At 33.3% G+C, this 25,150-nt stretch overlaps 1 protein-coding gene across 14 annotated transcripts in view; it reads left to right on the plus strand.

The window, feature by feature from the left end:
- Positions 1–25,150, plus strand: part of ARHGAP32 (Rho GTPase activating protein 32) — a 380,058-nt gene that overhangs the window by 109,814 nt on the left and 245,094 nt on the right. For 3 of the 14 annotated variants that reach the window (XM_074216327.1, XM_074216326.1, XM_074216328.1), the window contains 2 exons: positions 8,492–8,596; positions 10,363–10,456. The exons of 6 other annotated variants lie outside the window; for them this stretch is intronic. Coding sequence is in view for 3 of the 8 variants with exons in the window: in XM_074216322.1 (XP_074072423.1) it covers positions 19,343–19,455 (113 nt within the window). In the remaining 5 variants the exon portion in view is untranslated. Of the gene's footprint in view, positions 1–8,491; positions 8,597–10,362; positions 10,457–14,676; positions 19,456–24,601; positions 24,821–25,150 lie in introns of those variants that run through there. 5 more of the 14 variants (XM_074216329.1, XM_074216330.1, XM_074216322.1 and 2 more) reach the window with 5 other exon arrangements.

The raw sequence follows: 25,150 nt of genomic DNA on the forward strand, positions 1-25,150 counted from the left end.
TGCTTAACCTGAGTCCTGTACTTGAAGGTCAGATTTTCTGTTCAGCTCTGGTCATTTCAACAGGAACATTAGAAATTCCTCTTTTTCACTGAAATTCCATCTTTTCCCTTGGAAGAGGTTGTTCAGTCTTGCTTGGTAGTTGATTTCTTGATTGCATTCTGAGTTCTTTTGCCTTCCGCAATATTATATTCCAAGCTCTATGAAGCCCTTAATGTCGTGGCTGGTAAGTCCTGTGTGATCCCGACTGCAGCTCCACAATATTTGAATTGTTTCCTTCTGGCTGCTTGTAATGTTTTCTCTTTGACTTGGTAGCTCAGGAACTTGGCTGGATTATTTCTAGGGGTTGGTTTTTTTGATCTCAATTTTATTGGGGAGATTGGTGGATTCTCTTAATTCCTATTTTGTCCTCTCCTTCTAGGATGTCAGAGCAATTTTCCCATAGGAATGCTTTAAAATTGAGGTGAAGGGGTGGCTAGTGGATAGAGCACCGGCCCTGGAGTCAGGGGTACCTGAGCTCAAATCCGGCCTCAGACACTTAATAATTACCTAGCTGTGTGGCCTTGGGCAAGCCACTTAACTCCATTTGCCTTGCAAAAACCTGAGAAATAAAACATGAGGTCAAGGCTCTTTTCCTGATCATGACTTACAGGTATCCCAGGAACTTTTAAATTACCTTTCCTGATTCTCTTTTTCAGATCAGTTGTTTTTTCATTGAGATGTTTCACATTCTCTTCTAATTTTTCATTCTTTTGGTGTTGAACTATTGTGTCTTGATTTTTTGTAAAGTCATCTGCTTCCTTTAGCTCCATTCTACATTTGAAGGATTTGGTTTCCTCAGTGATCTTTCTTATCTCCTTTAACATCTGGCCAATTTTGCTTTTTAAAGCATTCTTCTCAATAACTTTTTGAACTGTTTTATCCATTTGACCTAAGCTGGTTTTTAACCCTCCCCTCCCCTCCCCTCCCCTCCCCTCCCCTCCCCTCCCCCCCTTGCCCTTCTTCTTATTTGCCCTACTAATCTTACTTCCCTCCCTTCACCCTCCCACCGCCTACAGAAGGCAATTTACCAGTCCTTACATTGTTTCCATGGTATACATTGAACCACATTGAATGTGATGAGAGAGAAATCATATCAAGATAGCAAGATCAGACAATAAGCTATCAGTTTTTTACCCTAAATCATTTATTTATTTGTTTGTTTGTTGCAAGGCAATGGGGTTAAGTGGCTTGCCCAAGGCCACACAGCTAGGTAATTATTAAATTTCTGAGACCGGATTTGAACCCAGATACTCCTGACTCCAGGGCCTGTGCTTTATCCACTGTGCCACCTAGCCACCCCCTTTCCCCCCTAAATTAAAGGTAGTAGTCCTTGGTCTTTGCTCAAAACTCCACAGTTCTTTCTCTTAATACAGATGGTATTCTCTATTGCTGATAGCCCCAAATTGTTGCTGATTATTGCACTGATGGAATGAGCAGGTCCATCAAGGTTGATCATCACCCCCATGTTGCCATTGTGGATACAATGTTCTTCTGGTTCTGCTCATCTCACTCAGCACCAGTTCATGCAAATCCCTGCAGGCTTCTCTGAATTCCCATCCCTCCTTTTTTCTAATAGAACAATAGTGTTCTATGATATACATTTACGTATACGTATACATATACATATAGATCCAGTTTGCTAACCCATTCCCCAATTGAAGGACATTTACTTGATTTCCAATTCTTTGCCACCACAAACAGGGTTGCTATGAATATTTTGTTACAATTGATATTTTTACCCTTTTTCATTGTCATGTCAGGATACAGACCCAGTGGTGGATTTTGCTGGATCAAAGGGTATGGACATTTTTGTTGTCTTTTGGGTATAGTTCCAGACTGTTCTCCAGAAAGGTTGGATGAGTTCACAGGTCCACCAACAACTTATTAGTGTCCTAGATTTCCCACAACCCTTCCAACAATGATCGTTGTCCTTTCTGGTCATATTGCCCAGTCTGAGAGGTGTGAGGTGGTGCCTCAGTGTGCTTTAATTTGCATTTCTCTAATAAGTAATGATTTAGAGCATTTTTTCATATGACTATGGATTGCTTGGAGCTCCTTGTCTGTAAATTGCCTTCACATATCCTTTGACTATTTGTCAATTGGGGAATGGCTTTCTTTAAAAATTTACCTCAATTCTCTGTATATTTTTGAAATGAGTCCTTTGTCAGAACTACTAGTTGTAAAGATTGTTTCCCAGTTTACTACAATTTATTGTTCTTGGTTACAGTGGTTTTGTCTGTGTAAAAGCTTTTTAATTTAGTGTAATCAAAATCATCTAGTTTGTTTTTAGTGATCTTCTCCATCTCTTTCTTATTCATAAACTGCTACCCTTTCCATAGATCTGACAGGTAAACTACTCCTTGATCTTCTAGTTTGCTTATAATATTGTTTTTTTATGTCTAAATCCTGTATCTGTTTTGATCTTATCTTGGCATGGTTTGTGAGTCGTTGGTCTAATCTAAGTTTCTTCCATAGTAACTTCCAATTTTCCCAACAGTTTTTATCGAAGAGATAGTTTTTATCCCACTGGCTAAATTCTTTGGGTTTAGCAAACAGCAGATTACTATAATCATTTCTTGCTATTGCACCTAGTCTATTCTACTGGTCTACCACTCCATTTCTTAGCCAATACCAGACAGTTTTGATAACTAGTGCTTTACCATATAATTTTAGATCTGGTATGGCTTAGCCACCTTCTTTTGCACTTTTTTTTTCATTGGATCCCTGGCAATTCTTGACTTTTTATTTCTCCATATGAATTTACTTACCACCTTTTCCAACTCATTAAATTGTTTGGAATTTTGATTTGTAGGACACTAAACAGGTAGTTCAATTTTGGTATAATTGTCATTTTTTGATTATTTTTGCTCAGGCTATCCATGAGCAATTGATGTTTGCCCAGTTATTTAAATCTGATTTTATTTGTGTGATTAGTGTTTTGTAATTGTTTTCAAAAAGTTTCTTAGTCTGCCTTGGCAAATGGACTCTCAGGTATTTTATATTGTCTAACGTTACTTTGAATGGGATTTCTTTTTCTAGCTGTTCCTGCTGTATCTTGCTACACACACACACACACACACACACACACAGGCAGTTGAGGATTTTTGAGGGTTTATTTTATATCCTGCTACTTTGCTAAAGTTGCTAATTTTTCTAGCAGTTTTTTGGATGATTTCTTGGGATTGTCTATGTGTACCATCATGTCATCTTTAAAGAGTGAGAGTTTTGTCGCTTTCTTCCCAATTCTAATTCTTTAAATTGTTTTTTCTTCTCTTATTGCTGAAGCTAACATTCCTAATATGATATTGAATAGTAGTGGTGACAATGGGCTTCCTTGTTTCACCCTGATCTTATTGGGAATACCTCTAGCCTCTCTCCATTGAATATAATGCTTGTTGATGGTTTGAGATAGATACTGCTTATTAGTATAAGAAATAGTCCATTCATTCCTTCACTCTCTAGTGTTTTTTTTTTCTGTAGGGATGGGTGCTGTATTTTGTCAAAAGCTTTTTCAGTATCTATTGATATTATCATTTAAACAAACCTAGCAGTTTTTCTAATTTTGACCCAACACTGCATTCCTAGGATAAATCCTATTTGGTTATAACGTATTATCCTAGTGGTAACTTGTTATTCATTTTGCTAAGATTTTATTTAAGCTTTTTGAATCTGTATTCATGAGGGAGATAGGTCTATCATTTTCTCTCTATTTTAACTCTTTCTGGTTAAATTACACCATATTGGTGTCATAGAATGAGTTAGACAGAATTCTGTCTTTCCCTATTTTTCCAAAGAGTTTATATAGAATTGGATCCAATTGTTCCTTAAATATTTGATAGAATTCACTTGTGAATCCATCTGGCCCTGGAGATTTTTTTCTTAGGGAGTTCATTGTTGAATTTCTTTTTTCTGAGATAGGGTTGTTCAGGAATTTAATCTCCTCTTCATTCAAGCTAGGCAACTTACATTTTTGTATATTTTTTTGTAAATTTTTTTGTAAATTTCATCTATTTTACTTAGATTGTCAAATTTATTGGCATAGAGTTGGGCAAAATAATTCCAAATTATTATTTTAATTTTCCTCATCATTGGTAGTGAGTTCACCTTTTTCATTTATGATACTACTAATTTGATTTTCTTCTTTTTTTAATCATTTTGGCCAGAGGTTTATCAATTCGATTGGGTTCTTCTTAAAACCAACTCTTGTTTTTATTTATTAATTCAATACTTTTTTTTGCTTTCAATTTTATTAATTTCTCCTTCAATTTTTAGAATTTAGAATTGGTGTTTAATTGGCTGTTTTTAGTTTATTCTTTCTCTTACTTTTTAGTTGCATATTTAGTTCATTGCTTTCTTCTTTCCATAATTTATTCATGTTAGCATTTAAAGATATGATATATCCCCTGACATCTGCTTTGAGTGAATCCCATAGGTTATGGCATGCTTTTTTCATTATTGTCATTATCTAGGATAAAATATTGAATTCTTTCTATAATTTTTTGTTTGATCCACTCATTTTTTAAAATGAGGTTATTCAGTTTCCAATTTTTTCTGGGTCTATATCTCCCTGGCCCAATATTACATATGATATTTATTGCATCATGATCTGAGAAAGATGTATTCACTGTTTCTGATAGTTCTGGAATTTGGACACAATATTCCTTGGTGTTTTCATTTTAGGATCCCTTTCTGGAGGGGATCGATATATTCTTTCAATAATTATTTTGCCCTCCATTTCCATGATATCGGGGCAGTTTTCCATCACTAAGTCCTGTAATTTTAAGTCCAGACTTTTTTTTCTCTTTAAAGTTTTCAGGAAGACAGGGTCTAAATTATCCTTGAACAATGTGGGCTGGGCCCTGGATTTGGTAGTTATTGTCCCTTTCAGCTGAGGCATCTCTGCTGCCCACTCCTGAGCCTGAGGGGGTGGGAGAAAGCTGTTTTGTTTGTTCTGGGAAGAGGGCTCAGCAGAAAGTAGGGAACTCAGGGCCCTGGAGCCCAGAGGATAGATGTCTAGCTGTGCTCCGCAACTTTCTGTGTTGGAACTTGCCCTGTAGCCCATCTGGGACTCAGCAGACCTCCTCTCCCCCAGCCAAAGATTTTGTTGCTAAAGTTAGTGCTCAGATCCACAACTCACCCAAGCCTCCACGCCAAGCCTCCACGTCTAAGCCTCATTCTCTGGCTTCATCCTGCTCCCCACTGACTCTCTACTCTCCACTCCTGATTCACCCACAGTCCACTGAAATCGACTTTTTGGTAGATGTTCTTCTCCTAGCTTCTCTTTCTGGGTTTTGTCGCTCTAATTTCTGTTAAGAGGTTTCTTTCATGTTATTTTTGAGGGGAAGCCAGGAGACCTTAGCACAGTGCCTGTTTTCTTTCCACTGTCTTGGCCAGAAGTCTATTTTTTGATTTCTGATAAAATCATTAGCTTCCATTAGTTTTTAAGGAATTTTTTTATTCAGTAGTCTTTTGTACCTCTTTTTTCATTTTGCCAGTTGTACTTTTTTTAATGAAGTTTTTTTAATTCAATATATGTTTGTGCTTTTCTTTTGGTCACTTCTGCATTTTGAAATATCCTTATCATAATATTTTGTGTTTTAGTCATTTATTTCAATTGTGTCTGAATATTTATGTCCCCATTTGGAGTTTTCTTGTCAAAATTACTGAAGTGGGGTGCTATTTCCTTCTCCAGCTCATTTTCTCAGATAAGAAACTGAGGCAAGTGGGTTAAGTTGCTTGCCCAAGGTCACATAGCTACTAAGTGTCTGAGGTTGGATTTGAACTCAAAAAGAAGAATCTTCTTAATTCCAGGCCAGCCCCTTTTAAAGACTTAAAATGTTTCAAAATTTGGAGAGGAAAATGAAGATGGATTAGTAACAAAGCAACTACTTCATAAGGAATCAAAGAAAATTCAACAATTGCAGACTTTTGAAATGAATGATAGAAAAGGTATCTTTAAAAGAATTGAAATCAAAAGCTTAGGGTTGGCTAGAAGATATAGGGAGTGGATACTTTGATACATCTGTGTGTGTAACTCCCCCTGAGCAGCACAGAGCCTACAACCTATCTAGGAGACTTTTCTAATGGGCTTATTTAGTCTCTTTTTTAAGTCTTATTTTCTTAAATATTTTTTGCGTATTTCCTTTGTCAAGCTTTTGACTGGTCTTTCATATTCTTATATTACTTTCATTTCTCTTCCTATTTTTTCCTCTGCCTTTGAATCCCTTTTAAACTCTTTCATGACCTGATGCAAATATTTCTTACTGTTTGCTTTTTCACATTATAGTCATTTCTGATGGAATTAAAGTCAACTATAAGAATGGTTTGAACATAAAGCAAAACAAATTAGCAAAATATTTGTAAATGGATGAAAGTAGCTATAGTTTGGGAGGAGTAGAAAAAACTGATAGTTTTTCATATTTGAAAGGCTGTTATTATCAGTTGTTGAATAGAATTTGAGTTTTCTATAGATGAAGGAACTAAAATATAGCTCAATATTAGCTACAGGAGATTTAGGTTAGATGGAGTAAAGACAGGTCCTCCTCAGAGTTATTAATCGAATATAACTATGGACTATTAAAAACAGTAGTGTTTTATTTCTGCATTTATTAGGGAACAGAATAAATACAGGATAGAATGAAGTACAGACTATATCTATATATGGGTATAATTAAGAATCATATATATTGTTTAATAAATAAAAAGAAAGCTATTAAAATAAACTATCTTGTCCTTTAAGTTAAAGTATGTACAATGTTCCTTTTTGTTCTTTCTAGAAAGTTCTAGGATTATAGAGCAATATGATTTCAACTATATATGTGTATATATATATATATAAATAAATGAAATACATATATGAATTATACATACATGCACATACCTATGTACAATTATACACACACACACACGCACACATTATATTTTAAATGAAATTTGACTGTTGCTATTCTATTTTGTTCCTTTTTTTGGTCTTTGTTCCTTTGCTTCCAAGTGAATTAGCCTACAGAGTATACTATAAATATTATTGGGTTGAGGGTCATTAAGCCAGCATTCTAGTTCTGGGACTTGTATGTGATGTTTCACTGATCACTTAAAGCTGGTAGTCTTCTTTCTCATTTGTCTAGAAAAATACTGGATTATTTAAGTTTATAAATTTTTTTCTAGCTCTTAGAATGTGTTATGTATGACCCTATAGTATTCAGTTTACCTATGATTTCTAAGTTTCTAAGACAGTCTTATTGTTATTCAGTTGTTTCTATGACCCCATTTGTTGTTTCATTGGCAAAGATACTAGAGTAATTTACTGTTTCTTTCCCTAACTCGTTTTACAGATGAGGAAACTAAGGTAAACAAAATTTAGTGATTTTCCCAGGATTAAATAGCTAATAAGTATCTAAAGCTAGATTGAACTCAGGAACTTCCCGACTTCAGCCCCATATTATATCTACTGTTACACCTAGCTGTCCTAAAGAATTTAGGGTCCATAAAGATTATAAAGACAAACTGAATTTCAGTGAAGCAGGGATATTTTAGAAGTTATCTTGTTTTTTATTATTATAAATCTTTTTTCCAATGCAGTTTCATTTCCCTATATTTGATCTTCATATCTTGTGCAGGTGTTTGACAATTAATGGGAAGCAGTCAAATTAGATTGGAAAGAATGTTTCTTTAAAAATTTGACTAAGTATATAGAAATGTCATTGGAAATTTAAAAATCAGTTTCAAGACATTGAAATTATGAAAATGAATTCAGAAATTGAAAAGAAAATGTTACCCCATATATATTTATTGAATGATAATCTTGAGACTAAAAAACAACCCAATTGTATTGTGACTTCAGATCTGTTTTTGAACATAGTTGGAAATAGTCTTAACTTATTATTGTCTTGAAGTTACAAGGTGTTATTTTTAAAACTAATTATTTTTTAATGCAGGGCTTCAAAGTTAACGGCTTTTGTATCTCCATTCTGGTCCAAGCATTATTCATTTTGTATTTATTCAGTGCCTTATCTGCATAAAATAATATGTTATGTGTTTGATCATAAAAAGATAAGTTTATTTAATGTAGTGGAATGAATGCCAGAAAAACTTTAATTCAAATCACACTTGACATTATTTTTGTGTTTGGGGGCAAATCACTTTAATTGTCCTTAATCTTCCTTTATTTTTCTTGTAAAATGGTGATAATAGCTATAGTGTAGCTTTTTTAGATTGACTCTAAATATCATCTAACACCTAAACTTAGCATCTACTACCTAAAACCAATTAGTCTATAAATTTTCATACTCATAAATGCTATAACTATCCAGTACTTTGGTAGTCACATAAGAAGGCATTGTTGATTAAATCTTCTTTCAGAATCTTTTTCTCAATTGTTTTTATCCCAGCTTTTGCATACTGTTGCAAGGAAAATATTGCATTTAAGATCATTTCAACTCTTCTTGGTTCATAGTGAGAGAATGTGAGCACCCAAATTTATGGAGATGTGGATAAAATTCCTTGCACTTATCAATGTATATAGGAAGATTTAAAGAATGAGAAGATACTTCAGTCTACGGTACTAATATTTTAAAAATTACAATAATGACATTTTTGTTGCATTGTCAGTATAGACTTCTCTTTAAAATATTTGATAATTTTGAAAGATTTTGCTTTTTTATATTATATTTCTTTGGGTAAACTTAACTGAAATATATTTTCATATCATTTGATGTTATGCAAATAAGCAGATGAAAATATTAAATAATTTTTCTTTGCATATTTTAATTGGATTGAAAACATACATATAATTATAGTTTATAGTTAACTATAAGTTAGCTGTACCTATCTTCTAGTATTGTTGTGAAGCTCAAATGAAATAAGATATGTAAAGTGTTTCCCAAACATTTAAACCCTGTATAAATGTCTAGTTATTTGCTATTACTGATATTGTTACTAATAATAAAATAGGAAGAGGAAGTGTAGTTTCTTCCCTTAAAATTTATATCTACTCATACATGTATTTAAGAAATTGAAATTACTGAATTTCATGAACCATTTCTTTCCTTTATCATCCTATATTATTGCCACTTTTGTAGTTCAGTGTTCCTTCCATTTTTATAGAAAGGAGCACTTAAAAAAAAACACCATTGAATCCTGGAGATCAAATTTGTTTGGGGTGGGTAGAATGGTTTTCAAAAGTAGTAAGTAATAGTAGTAGGACATAATAGGAAGATTTTGTCACAATTCCATTCCCCATGGCTTTTTTTTTTGCAGTTTTTTTTTTAAGATGCCTAGGAAATTACAGATTTGAGCCATACCTTCCTTCGATGCTATAACCATGATACTAATGCTCAAGAGCTTCTAGGATTTACCATTTTTTAAATCCAGGAGTTCGGAAGAATCAGTCATGTTCAACAGATTAGTATCCCATTATAGTTGTAGAAGGTATATGGAGAATGCAGATTACTCCTCAAATTCTAGCATTGTAAAAGCAAATACTAGAACAGTTGCCCAAAAATCTGGTGAAATAATTTAGTTAGTCTTAATAACAATTAAGCATATTGTTTTTCTTGGAAATATGTGTATTTGCCTCATGATTGAATTCTCTGATAAGGGAAAGTAGTAATATTTCATTGAGATTCTAAATTATTATTAGAACAAAATTATTCAACATAGTTGAATACAATAGGTGGGGTCAGTAATTTTAAAATTATTTAAGGGGTTGGTGCAAACTTTGTATAGGGCATTTAGACCTTTTTTTTTTATCCTTTAACTCAAGGATTTTGTGAAATACTCTGTTCAATGTATCATTAAAAACAAGAAATTTTGATAGATCTACCAGATACTCTTAACTTTCAAAATTTAAAGGAAAATGATGTACTTTTTTTTATAAGGTTTTTGCAAGGCAAATGGGCTTAAGTGGCTTGCCCAAGGCCACACAGCTAGGTAATTATTAAGTGTTTGAGACCATATTTGAACCCAAGTACTCCTGACTCCAGGGCTGGTGCTCTATCCACTGTACCACCTAGCTGCCCTATGATGTACTTTCAATAGCCATGCTAATATTTCTCATTACAGTAAATATGACCAGTTTGTAATTATTTTTATATTGTTAATGATATAATGATAGTACAATTCATTTGTTTAGGAAAGGAATAGGATGCCATGAAGCTATCTTCTATAATAACTTAAAGCTAATGAAATCATAGATACTGGGTAAAAAGCCAAACATAATTTTGTGCAGGAGTTGTGTGTTTATGAATGATTTTAATTATTAGATAATTATGAAAGAGAAATGCATAATAAAGAACTAATTTGAGGCCTGTGCGTTTTACTTCCTAGATTTTTAAAATCATCTTGGAGATTCATGAAGAAGTTCCTTCTAATTAATTTTGAGCAGTTGCCTGTGAAAATTGTCATCAGGTTTCAGTTCAGTGTAAGAAAATGTATATAATCCATTAACATTATATTTCTTGTTATCTCTAAAACCAAGGACAATAGCATTTTCTATAATGGGAGTAAAGTAGAAGCCTTAGTAAGATCAGGAGAGAAGTAAGGATGCCTGTTAATCACCATTGCTATTCAGTATTGTGCTATAAATGCTAGCTCTAACTTTAAGACCAAGAAAAATGAATTGAAAAAATAGGTTTAGATAATGGCAAAACTAAAAAAAATCACTTTATGTTGATGAAATGATGGTATAGTTGTACAACCAGAGAGTCAACTAAAAAATTAGTCAAAACACCTAACAATTTTAGCAAAGTTTTGGATATATGATAAAAATCCACATAAATAATCAGCATTAGAATATAAAATAACCACAGAAATTGTCAGCATTTTTATATTACAAACAAAACGCATCAGGAAGAGATAGAAAGAAACATTCCATATAAAATAACTACAGACAGTATAAACATATTTGATCAGAACACACTCGAACTGTATGAAGACAGTTACAAAACATTTTTCATACAATGTAAATCTAAATTTGTGGATAGATCAAGGCATTATCATTAAAATGTTAGTACTACATAATTTAATTTACTTACTCAGTACAATGCTAAACTACTAAGAGTTTATAGAACTAGAATAAATAGTAATAAACAATCTGGAGAAATAAAAGGTTAAGAATATCAAGGAAATAAATGAGAAGTCAAAGAGTGATTAGTAGGATCATATCTCAAACTATACTATAAGTTGGTAATCATCAAAACAGTCTTATACTGAATAAGAAATGAAATTACTGATCAATGGAATATATTGGATGCAGTATACAAATGTAACTACAGTAACCTAGTATTTGATAAACCCAAAGATTCCAGCAGTTGGTACAAAGAAGTTGCAATTTCACAAAAACTGCTGGGAAAACTGCAAAGCACTTGCAGAAGTTAGGCATAGAACCAATTCTCACACTGTATACTAAAATAAGATCAAAATGAGTATATGATTTAGGTATAAAAAGTGATATAAGTAAATTAGGAGAGCATGGGAAAATGTAGATATCCAGATAAGGGATAGAGAGTATCATGCGAGGTAAAATGGTTAATTTTGATAATGTAAAACCTATTATTAAATATAACAAAACCAGAAGTATACAACATTAGGTAAAAAACCAGAAACTGTGGTTAAAAACTTTTAGCAAGCTTGTCTCATTGCTCAAATATATCCAGAAAACTAAGTCAAACTTACAAGAGCAAAAGCCATTCTCCAATTGATAAATGGTCAAAGGATATGAACAGGAAGTTTTCAGAGGAAGAAATCAAAAGTCACAGGAAAAAAAAAATTCTCCAAATCAATAATAATTCAAGAAATGCAAATTAAAACAACTCTGAGATACCACTTTATACCCATAAGAATGGCTAACATGAAAAAAAGGAAAATGATAGGTACTGAAGGGGATGTGGAAAAATAGGGACATTAATGCATTGTTGATAAGAGTTATGCATTGGTTCAACCAATCTGAAGAGTAATTTGGAACTTTATCTAAAAATACTACTGCCTGGTGTATTTTCCAAAGGGAAAAAAAAGCAAAGGACTCATGTACAGTAACATTCTTAGTAGCTCTTTTTTTGGTGGTGACAAAGAATTGGAAACTGAAAGATTATCCATCAGTTAGGGAATAGCTGAATAAGTTGAAGTATTTAATCATGATGAAATGTTTTTATGCTATAAGAAATGACATGGATGGTTCCAGTAGAACTTAAGATTCCTGTGAACTGATAGAGTGAAATATGAACTAAACCAATAGAGTACTTTATATACAGTAACATAAATTTTGCAACAGTGATTCACTGTGAAAGACTTATTTTGATTAGTACAGTGAACTCATGATGAAAAATAATGTTTCCAGATACAACTAATGGGCTTAGTGCAAATGAGCTTATTTGCCTTCACTTTTTTCTTGCTTTCCCTTTTCCTCTGCCACAACATGACTAATATCTTGAAATTAAAAAAAAAACATACTTCTTGGTTATAGAGATTAAAAAGAAAGAGATGGCATTTTAATTTCAAGTTCATTGGTATTGATTTTTAAATTTGTTCTTAAGTGTTGATTACGGTTTCTTAAAATAGTGTAATGCTATTTACTTAATACATCTATTTTTCTTTCTCCCCTTTTCCCATTAATAACATCCTTATCAAAAAAAGAAAAAGAAAAACCTCATAAAATATTTCCAGTCTAAGTAAATTCCTTCATTGCTTATATAGAAATCTGTATCTTTTTTTTTTTTTTTTTTTTTTTTTTTGGTAAGGCAAAGGGGGTTAAGTGGCTTGCCTAAGGCCATACAGCTAGGTAATTATTAAGTGTCTGAGACCAGATTTGAGCCCAGGTACTCCTGACTCCAAGGCCGGGGCTTTATCTACTGCGTCACCTAGCCACCCCAATCTGTATCATTTTTGACATTTTGAATGTATCACCTTTTTTATTAGGTAGTTGTTAAAGTGCTTTCTAATCAGTTCTTAGGAATTATGGTTTGTTAAATCATTAATCAGTTTCAGAGTCTTTCAAAGTTGTTTTATTTAATATTTTTTTCATTAATGACTGGTTTTTTTTCACTTCAGTGGTTCTGCAGTTTTTCCTTCATTTCCTTTGAAACTCTCTATTTTGTAATTTCTTACCATATAATAATATTCTTTTATATCTGTATGCCATAATTTATTTTATCAATTCCTAATAGGTGACTCCCATCTAATTTCTAGTTTTAGGCTCCTATGAAAAGATTATCTGTAATTCTTTTAAAAATTTTTATTTTTTTTTCCAATTACATGTAAAATGAATTTTTAACATTGATTTTTTATAAGATATTGAGATAAGCATTTTCCTGTCTCCTCTTCCTTCCCCCTCTTAATGTCAGTGAGTAATCTGATTAAGAATTTAAATGTTCAGTCATGTTTAACAGTGTTCCATATTAGTCATGTTGTTAAGAAGAATCAAAACAAAAGGAAAAAGAAACCATGAGAAAACAATTTTTTTTTTTAGTTTTTTTTTGCAAGGCAAATGGGGTTAAGTGGCTTGCCCAAGGCCACACAGCTAGGTAATTATTAAGTGTCTTAGACTGGATTTGAACCCAGGTACTCCTGACTCCAAGGCTGGTGCTTTATCACTACGCCACCTAGCTGCCCTAAAAACAAATTTTTAAAAGTGAATATTGTATACTTTAGTTTGCCTTCAAACTCCATAGTTTTTCTACTCTGGATCTGGATGGCATTTTCCATCACAAGTCTTTTAGAATAATCTTTGCTCATTGAACTGTTAGGAGGAATTAGTCTATCAGAGTTGATCATCACACAGTATTGCTTACTGTTGGTTTTGCAATGATCCCCTGGTTCTGTTCTTTTCATTCAGCGTCTGTTCATGTAAGTCTTAACAAGTTTTTCTGAAATCCACCTCCTTGCGATCTCTTACAGAACAATAGTATTGCAACACATTCAGATACAATTTCTTCATCCATTTACCAATGGATGGGCATCTCTTCAATTTTCAGTTCTTTGCTATGCTAAAAAAATTGCTGTAAATTATTTTATATATATATATATGTATACACACACACACACACACACACACACACACACACACACAGACACAGAGGTCTTTTCCTGTTTGTTATGATCTCTTTGGGATGCACACCTAACAGTGGTATTTCTGAATCAAAGGGCAGTTTTATAATAGCCCTTTGGACCTAGTTCTATGTTGGTCTCTAGAAAGCTTAGATCAGTTTCAAAACTCTACCAACAGTGGAGTTTCCCCCTCATCTCCTCCAGCATTGATCGTTTTCCTTTTTTGTCTTGTTAACCAATCTGATAGTCCTGAGGTGGTATGTAATAATTGTTTTAATTGCATTTCTCTGTTCAATGAAGATTTGGAGAATTTTTTTTCGTGACTGTAGTAGCTGTAATTTTTCATCTGAAAACTGACAGTTCATATTCTTTTACCATTTATCAATTCGAGAATGAGTTGTATCTTACAAATTTGACTTAGTTCTTTGTTAGTATTTTTGTATATATAGTATCTTTCCTCTTTTTTAAAAATTTCTTTGGGGAGTAGGCCTAGTAATCAATTTTCTGGGGCAAACATTATGTAAGTAGTACTTTAATTTGTATTTCTCTAATTTTTACTATTTTAGAACATTTTTTCATATAATTATTGACATATTGATTACTGTATGAAATTTCCTATCACTTTTTTGGGGATTTTGTTGTCAGAAATACGTATTATTTAAGTAGATTTATTTTATATTTTGCTATTTTGATTAAATTATCTGTATTTGGATGAATTTTTTGTTGACTCACTAGAGTTCTTTAAGTAGCCCACATTTTCTGTAAGTTATGGTTATGTTTAATTCTTTTTCTTGTTTTCTCTGATTTCTTACTGCTCAATTTCTCTGCTGCTCTTGTTTCCTATTCATCATGTTTTGACAGTTTCCAGGCTTATTGGTATTTTTCAGGGGTAGACTATTTCAAGGCTTTTCTGGACAGCTTAGTTTTGTGACTGCAAACTTTCAGGACCTTTAAGGTGTGGGGAGAACTGATCATTGCCAATTTGGTATTAAATTTGCGTTGTGGGCTCTAGTCCTCATTTCTTGTCTGGGTGCTTAACTGCCTTGGTGTTTCATCTGGGTCACCACATCACCATGCTTTCTTCTGTGATTGAATTTCCTAGTTAGGACTTCTTCATTAGAGCACTTCAGTATTCAGAATTAAAGGTGGTTCTGGACATTCTTGATTATCCTGAGATTTGTTCACTGCTGTGGTTAGAGGCTGTGGTTGTTAGAAAACTTTTCTGAACTGTGATTGCCTTATCTAGCTTCTCTGCTTGGTTCCCTATGGAGTTGTAACTGTCCCCTTTTTGCTGACCTGTGCTGGATGAAATTACTCATTTTAGTTTTTTAATTTTTTAATCATTAGTCAAAATGGCACAGTTTTGTTTGATCTTTCCTGGAGTAATTGGATCACTCTGCTCCGCCCCCCCTTCTCTCTGCCTTCTTTAATGAAAGATCATCTTAACCTTGTAAAAGTATACTTAATCTGTAACATGGATTGATATTTTTGATTCTGCAGTTATAAAAAAGAGGATTGCAAAGTTTTTCCTAGAAACTGTCTTATTTCTTCATCATGCTATTTTTGGGAGCCATTTAATTTAGGATAATTTAAAAGATTGTGACAGTTAAAAATACTGACCAATACAAACCTGAATAATGGGTAAATATAATGACAACACATATGAAATATCCTTTGAAACTTCTTAGGAATTAAATCTCATTTACTCAGGAAAGTGGAGAGATAACATTTTAAGTGATGCCTTTTCCCATTTTATTTGCTGGTGATTATGGGGCATAATATATATCTGTATACTTATTTATTGAATTGTTTTTGTGTTTTATGTTATGAGCTTCCTGACTTAAGATATCTGTAGATTTCTTTTTTCTGTAGAGTTTGGGATGTTTCCTTTTCAGAAAACACTGACTCATCCATCCTCTATGGCAAGGGTCCTTAACCTTGGTCTCAGTTTTTGAAGGAGAAATCAATGAGCATAGTTGGGAAAAGTCATTTTTATTTACATCTTTATTTTTATATAGTTGGTTTCCTTTGAATCCTGTGTATTTAAAGCATTATTTTGAGAATTGGTTTCTAGCCTTCACTAGCTTATCAAATGGGATCCATGACACAAAAAAAGTTTAGGAATCTTTCTGTTCTTTGAGAGGAACCCAGTAAATATTATATAAATTCTGAGCAGAGAGGTCCTTCTATTCTTCATACTTACTCTCTGTCATGTTTGATCATCCTCAGGTCCTTTGATCTTAGCATGATGCAGTATGATTCTCTTCCACTTAACTACAGTTTTAGGACAAGCTAAACTTAATTCTGGGGACCAAATACCCTAGAGTGAGAATTTCCCTGGTGAGGGTGATGGGACTTCTTGGTCTGCTCCATAGAATTCATTTATGTCCATACTACCTATCTTTAGTTGATATAGTAGTCATTCTTATTTGATTGAATTCTTGTAGAAAATAACTATCATTGCTTGGTCATTGGAGCAAATGCTTTGTATAGGCAAGTATCATCCTCAATACTTGTATGATATACTGAGGGAAACATAAGGAAAGGATCTCCATTGAGGATATTTGTTTATTTCCTTAATATATAGGGATTCAAAGACAAAAACACCCACAAGGAGTTTAATGATAAATTCAAACTTCCAACTTTAATTCTAGGGACGGAGTGGGAGAGTGTACTGGGACTGAAGACAATTGTCTTGATGAGCCCTCAGTCAACATATTTATTAAATATTTATCTGCCACACATTGTGCTAAGCCCTGGGGGATACAAAGAAAGACAAAGTGGTCTCTGTCCTCAAAGAGTTCATATTCTGATGGTGGAGACATCATGTAGATAACTGTGTACTGACTTTTTACAAATTTATATAAGATTATTCACAAAGCATAATGGCGGGCAGTCTCACAAACAAGGTAGAAGAATGTCTGGGGATGAGACTGGAACATCTTACAAAATGTGGAATAGAATTCTAGTCTTCATTGAGGCTCTGAAAACCAGGAAGAAGAGGTAAGGCAGGAGTTCATTCTGGGCATGGAGTATAGAGCGTGAAAAGTCATGGAGTGACAAGTGACCCATTGATGTTGGATAGGTTGTGACTAGCTTTAAATTGCAAAAAAGAGCATTTTATATAAGATCCTGAACATAATCTTTAAAACAACAATAACAAATCCTTGAAAATAGATTGGATGTGGGGTTGGGGAGTGAGTGTGAAGATCTGAGGATGACACTGAAGTTACATGTTTATGTGACTGGCCAATGGTGATGATCTCTCTTGGCCATTTCTCCTCTGCCCCACAATCCTCTCTCTTCCCCCATTTAGAAATGTATGATTGTGTGTTCACTTTTCCAGAATATTAAAGAATTGAATTATAGTTCGTAGTGCAGAACTTAATGTATTCTAGCAAAGTTACTGAAGGAGATTCAGTCACAAATGATTTTGGATATTAAGGCTAAGCACCCAATTGCTGCTTTTTTTTTTTTTTTTTTTTTTACTTTCTTTGGGAGAGTTGTGCTTATCAGCATTGTGGAGTCTGCATTGGATTATATGCCAACTATTGCTTTGACCCTTGTGAGGCAGCAGTGTTCCCTCACCTTCTTCACTTCTTAGAGATTCCGTTGCAGACTCAAGGTGTAATTTCTTGCTTCTGCCTCCATAATTTTCTTTTGGGATCTGTGGATAGTTCTTTTGTTAAAAGAAGGGGCAAAGGTAGTGGGGGAGAGATAGATCATACCAGGGCTGATATATTTCATATTCTCAGTATAGAGATAGAAGCTTCCTTTAATTGCTTTGTCTAGAGTCTGTGAGACATTTTTATCTGTACATCTCCCAGACTCACGGGCATACTTTGCTTAGGTGGCAATTATCTGTGGAGCTATACCTTAATAGAGTTGGATAAGGCACAGGAATGCAAAGTTGGCAAATTGAAAAACAAAGATTTGATTTTTTTTGACTTGGATTTAAATTTCCTCACTCTCTAGAGTTAGTCTGCAGACCTCAGCATATATTCTAGAGGTGTAATAAATCTACCAACTGAGTGAATAATCAGGGTTTTTGTTTAGTATTTAATATGCTGAGATGACTGGTGTCTATCATATAGATTATCAAAGAAAATTGTTTCCATTGTAGAGGACAATTGATTATTTTATGGAAACTAGTATCTGTGATTTTTATGTTGGCTATAGAAACTTCATTGGAACCAGCAATTTTTTCAAACCAAAGTATTGAGATTATTAAATGGAGCTTAAACAAGTAAAAATTTCTGAACTGATTGACAATTTTGGCTCCAAATTTTGGTTTGTGGTAAAAACTATGTAGTGCACTTGTAGCTTGTAGATGAAACTCAGAAAATTCTTTAGAAACAAGATTGTAGTTCCATAGGAAGAAAAACAGAGTGCTTTGATTTTAAACAAGGCCAGACTGTTAATTTTCTCATTTTGGACTGTGAAGATTCGGTGTGGTGTAGTGGATAAAGCACCAGCCCTGGAGTCAGGAGTACCTGGGTTCAAATCCGGTCTCAGACACTTAATAATTACCTAGCTGTGTGGCCTTGGGCAAGCCACTTTAACCCCATTTGCCTTGCAAAAACCTAAAAAAAAAATTAGTAGGATTATAAAGGATACTGACAGTTAACTGGAAATAAGAACTAGGAATAACTAGAAAAACAGTTATTAAAATATTTTTAAAAAATTCATGAACTTAAGGTTAAAAATATTTATCTGAGGAAAATTGTACATAACATTTGTCATTGAGGAAAAGGAAGATTATATATGAGAATATAGAAATCTTTCCCATCAATTTTGATTTTCTTTCAGTTTGATTAGTCTGTATGATGGTGTTTACCTCAGAACTTGTGATAACAGAAAAATGTTGAGATATTTTTCTTAAAATTATCTCCATTTTAATTGTCATCTTGAATCTCTGAGAAAATGGAGAATTATTAAATAATGGTCTTAATTAGCAAAAATGACCTTCAGTTGGACTTTCTTTTTATTATCTAGGCCACAAGGCCTAAGGCAGTGGGAGTGTTAAATGGGTGTCACAGGTACTGTAGTCATATTTCAGGCCCAATGAGTGTCCTGGATATGATTTCCTGTCTTTACCAACTGTAATTAAACTAATATGTAGTTGACTGTGACTGAGCATGAACAGCAAATACCTATCACTTGCATTTTAGCCACACACCTGAATACATTCAGATAAAGTATAGATGAATGACTGAAGCTTTGATTTTTCCTGGCTATAGACTTGGAAGTTTAAATTTTATCTAGGATGGAAGCAGAAAGTGAGAATAGTACTTCTGCAGATGACAGTGTCATTTGGTTGGATTCAGAGGTGATCCAGGTGACTGAAAGTGACACAGAAGAGAGGGAAATGGATTTCAGGTAACAACTTATTAACTTGATTTGAAACCTTTGCCTTTCGGTAAAGGTTTCTTTTCTTTTAATACATAATTTTGGGTTGAGACAGGTTTCTGGTTGCTTGTTATCCCGTGGTTCTCTTCATTCCACAGATTATCCTAGAGCTTATAAAATGCATTTTAAATGACTTGTCAGAACGCTAGGAAGGAAAGGTGTTAGACCGGTTTTGCACCTTCATTTCAAGTATTTCTAGTGGAGACTTATTAAAAACCTATTTCCTTTATCTGATTGCCATCTATACTGTGCATTTTTCTTCCTCTAAATATATTCTTTTTTGAATATGTTCATGGTCAACTTTTTGTGAAATGTTACTTTATATATCCCTGTCAATTTCTTGTTCCTTTTTGAAAAGGTTTCCAATTCTTGGTCACTACATTGACTCTTCGTGTTTTCTTTGTTTTCTGCTTTTTAAATTTTCTTTTCTCTTTCTCCTTTCTCTTTTTGAGAGTGGGATCATACTATTTATAATCTCTCTTAGCCTTCAAATTGGAAGTGAAGGTTTTCATAAAATGACTTCTGAAAAACTTTGAAAGTACAAACAAATTATTTAGGAAGGTTTTCTTATCCACCTTTTTAGTACACTGTCAGCGTTATTCTCTCATAATTTTAATTTTGGAAAAGTATTTGTTCTGGCCTTTTCCATGAAGAAGCTGCTTATGAATGTAAATTTATTCAGGGTAAGAGGAAAAAAGAGTCACTTGATGAAGCTTTTCATATATACTCCACTAATGCCACCTACATAGACAATTAAACACCTTTTTGTATTTTTCCCATGAATGCTTGGGAAGACGAACAGGCCATTATTTTTAAGCAGATCTTGTCTTTATGTTTTTGTTCATCTTGCCTCTGTTTTAATTTTTTAGATTTAAAACAAAATCAGTGAAGAGGGGGATAAATATTTTTTAATTCCTTACTTAAGACTTCATACTGTCTTTTTGTTATTTATATTTGGTTTGGAGACATTTTTAAATTCTGAAAGAAATTAATGTTTAAAATATTAAGGAATGTTGTATAATGATGTATGAAAATTATTGTCTAATATTGTCCGAATCAGAACTCCAGAAGTTGTATCATTTTTATGGCTACCCAGTCTACTAAGATCTGCTATAATCTCTCACAGAGAGATTCTGTGACCAAAAAAGATTTTTTCCCTTGTTAGCCAACCTAGAAATGAGACTTTTTTTGCTTAGATTTTTCCTCTGGATAGAATTTAGCATGATTTTGTGCACACACACACACACACACACACACACACACACACACACATTTTACTTTTAGTCATTTTGTTTCAAGAATGTTATTATTCATTTTGCTTGTTACACTGTCACTCATTCTTGATTCTCCTTCCTTACCTTCCCATGTGTGCTGATGTTGCCCTTCTTGAATCATATTATAATCTATTAATTTGCTCAATCAGCTCCCCAGCATTCAAATTTAAGTATTCTTCTGATGTCTAAATATTTTTTGTCTGTGTAAATTTTCTTATGAATTTGCTAAATAATAAATAGAAAAGGCATTATTTGTTTTTGTGTTGGAGAAAACTGGGTGATGTAAGGGAGAAAGGATGTCAAAAATTGTGGCAGGCATTTTTTTCCGCTGACAAATTTAGAAGTAAATCGTAGAAGGAGTTTCATTGTTTTTCAAAAATCTTACTTTAGGACTTGGAGTTAACATTTTATCAACTTAAATTTCAAAGACAAGTTTATTCTGAGTAACTGAGTTGCTTCTGTATCTTTCAGGATGTTTTTATTTATAGTTATTCTCTTCTCTTCCCCTTCCTTTCCTTTCCTCTCTCTTCCCCTCCCCTCCTCTTTTTCAATTCTCTTCTCTTTTCTTTTTCTTCCTTGGCTCTTCTGCACCGAATTTATCTTTGGATTTTAGTTTTTTTTTAAATTTACAATAAAGTCATAAAAAAGATACTTATGTAAAATTGCAATTTCCCCCTGTTAAGCAATTTGGCATTATGAAATATGTAATAGTAAGCCATCTTTCCATAGCACATTCTAGGTGATTCTTTGGAAACAAAAAAGAAGTGTAGATGTTAAAGGTGAATGAGTAGATAAGTAGCAATTTCAGCTGTAGTTTTGATACTGTTGAACAATTAACTTTGTGTTTTATGTAATTTATTTTAGCAAAGTAGATTTAATAATCAAAAACAAATCATATTAAAACTTGAAAGTTTTTCTGTATGCCACTTTTAAGTGGAAAGACTTAAATTTTGAAAATAGGAAGAGCAATTATTTGGGCCTAATATTATAAGACTTGATTTCCTCATCTATGTAAATGAGGATAATAATAGTACCTTTCTCACAGGGCTGTTGTGATGGGCAAATGAGATAAAGTATTTAAAATACTTTTCAAACCTTAAAGCTATATAAAGATGTAAATGTTTCCTATGGTTGTTATTATTATTTGGTTCTTGAATTGAGTCCATTCCATCTCCCCCATTTTAAAGGTGAAGATAATTAAACACAGAGAAGTGATTTTCCCCAATGTTACATAGATAGTAAATAGAAGAAGTAGAATTTTAACCTTAAAAGAAGTAACAGGTGAGATACTGCCAAATTTTATTATTATTGTTGATTTTTTTCAACTATTTAGCTATAGATTTACACACATACACATTATAATCTCTTTGAAGACAGATACTGTCTGATTTATCTTTGTATTTCTCCAACTTCTGCTGAGTATAGTGCACTGCACAAGTAGACAATACATGTTTGTTAAGTGAATGAATCAATGACTCTGCTTAAAAATGTAGTCAGTAGGGGCAGATAGGTGACATAGTGAGTAGATCTCCAGTTCTGGAGTCAAGAGGATCTGAGTCCAAATTCGATCTCAGACATGTAACACCCCCCCCCCCCCATGTAGTTAGCAAAGTCAAAAGTTAAAGCTTCCCATTTAGCTTAACTGATAATTCCTATTTAATGGGCAAGGTTTCAAGTTATTTTTATTAGTATTATTTTTAAGAATAGTACTTTGCCTATTGAGGTGGCATTATCAAGAGAACTGAGTACTAACTCTTTAACAAGAGACATAAGTAAAAGACCATTTCTAACTTACAAATGCCTAGTTCTAATAAATACGTGTTCCGTGCCACTAGACTTTTTTCCTGTTAATATCTGAAATTATTAGAATTTCATAATACAACAATAGTTGTTTTGGGGATGACTAGGTGTCACAGTGAATACAGCATTGGTCCTATAGTCAGGAGGCCCTGAGTTCAAATCTAGCCTCAGATATATAATACTTAGTTAACTGTGTGACCCTGGGCAAGTTACTTAATCCTGTTGCCTTGCAAAAATTAAAAGCAAAAAAAGTTATTACGAAAGAAAACCAAGGTATATGGGAGGCAACCAAAACCAAATCTGAAGTTTTTTAGCGAATCTACAGCTTTAGAAGCAGAAGGAGAATGAGCCATGAAAAACCCATTAGATATTTTATTTAAAAATAAAAGTACCCCTGTTACTTTTTTAGTCATTTTACCTTCCTGGGTAAGTCACTTAACTGTTTGCCTCAGTTCTTCATGTGTAAAACGAACTGGAGAAGAAAATGGCAAACCATTCCAAGTGTGTTCACTAAGAAAAAACCCTAAGATGAGATCAGGAAGAGTTGAACACAACAGAAAAATAACAGCAACAGACCCTCCGTAATGTATGCTTCCTTCCAGTGAAAATGATTTTTCTTTTCCAGGAGCAAAAGTCTTATGTTTGGACATTTTCTCCAACTGCCTCCCTTGCTTGGAATGATCTCCCTTCTTACCTCACTGCTTATTGATTTTCCTGGCTTGTTTTATGTCTCATCTGAAACCTGTCTTGCACAGGAAACTTTTTTCAACCTTTCTGAATTCTAGTGGTATCCATCTCTTAGTTATTCCTTGGTCTGAATATCTTGATTGTTGTCTGTCACCTTTGATTTTGAGTTCCTTGGGAGCATATTCCCAAGTGCCATGCAACCTATCTGGTGCTCTGTAAGCCCTTGGATATTTATGGACTGATGACTGAAGTATTTTGTAGCTTTTAGATTCAGTGGTTTTGTGAAAGGACACTGTAAATCTATGGCCCTAATTACTAGAACTTTATGAAACAGCAACTGTTAAAATCTGGTGCCCTGCCAAAAAAAATTCCAGAGGGATGTTTAACTGATAACCCAGTTCTAAGATTTTGCCTTCTTTGAGCAGTCTCCAGACACCAGTGACATTTCAGAAAATTCTGTTATCAAATGAAAAACTTTACTACACATTATACTGTGATATCTTTATTTTAAAATGTGTCCTCTAAAGACTTTTAGGAACTATAGATATAATCATAATCTAGGGGAAAAAAACCTAACAAATATCCTTTGTTTCAGGGGATAAATTAATTATTTTTCTTATTGGATTACTACCTCCAAGTAAGTTGGCCAAGTATACCAAGTTATCTTTAAAAAAAATAAACTCAGCAACCATAGAGCATAACATTACAATATATTAAACTGCATTTTAATTTCACTTAAATAAACTGTAAATGCCCAAATCAAATGAACCAAATATTTGTTATCTCCATGTAAGGAACCAAATTTGAATGAAGTTAAACTTTCATTCTTAAAATATGGAGCAGAGGGCTCATAGAGCAGGAAAGAATCTTAGAAGTCGTCTTCTCCAGGTTCCTTGTTTTTACAGTTGAAAAATTTGGAACCTATAAAAGTTAAAGTTGTTGTCTCTAGTCACCCAGATAGTGTGTTGCAGACATAGCATTTTGTTCCAGATCTTCTGATTCTAGTTTTGATGCTCCTTATTTTCCCAGTGTATTGTTGATGTTAGTTTTGTTTTCTTGCCCCTGCTTTAGTATATAACATCTAATTTATGTTTGTACTTTGCAGATCTGGGTGGAACATATAGAAATGAGCAGGGGCTGAATTATTTTCCTTTCTCTTAATTAGTTTTGATGAGGGCAAAGATGCATTTAAAAATATTTCACTTCTGATCCTTCAGAAAGTTTTCTGTAATTGTTTCCATTTTTGTTTTTTTTAAATCAATCTAATTGTAGCTCATTAATATTACACAACATTCTCTTGGCATTTATAGATTTCATCTTGGTATAAAACAGATTCTTTTTTTTTTTTTTTAAAGATTTTTCAAGGCAATGGCCACACAGCTAGGTAATTATTAAGTGTCTGAGCTTGGATTTGAACCCAGGTACTCCTGACTCCAAGGCTGGTGCTCTATCCACTGTGCTACATAGCCACCTGTAAAACAGAGATTCTTGGTAAAATTAGAACATTGTCCTCTGCAATGGAAGAAATTCTGAATAAATGGACCTTTGCAAGAAATATAGCATATTGAAAATGGGTAGGTAGGTTTAATTCTGGATAGAGTTCATGATGTAAGGGAAAAAGCACTTAACTATAGACTCAGAATACTTGGATTCAAGATGTTATTCTGCTATTGAATTACTGTACCCTTGGGAAAATCACTCTTGTGACTTGTTTTCTTATTTGTATAAAAAATTAGTGATACGGACTATGTAATCTTCAATTTCTAAAATTCTGTGAATGGATTTTACTTATTTCACCTGTTCTGGGCCTAAGATTTATTAAATGAGAAAATATGATTCCTTCTCATTAGGGGAAGGATGATTCTATTAAGATTATTCATTTGTCTGATTGTTTTGTATCAACT

This window comes from Macrotis lagotis, chromosome 1 (genome assembly GCF_037893015.1).
Source record: "Macrotis lagotis isolate mMagLag1 chromosome 1, bilby.v1.9.chrom.fasta, whole genome shotgun sequence".
NCBI classification, from domain to species: Eukaryota; Metazoa; Chordata; class Mammalia; order Peramelemorphia; family Peramelidae; genus Macrotis; species Macrotis lagotis.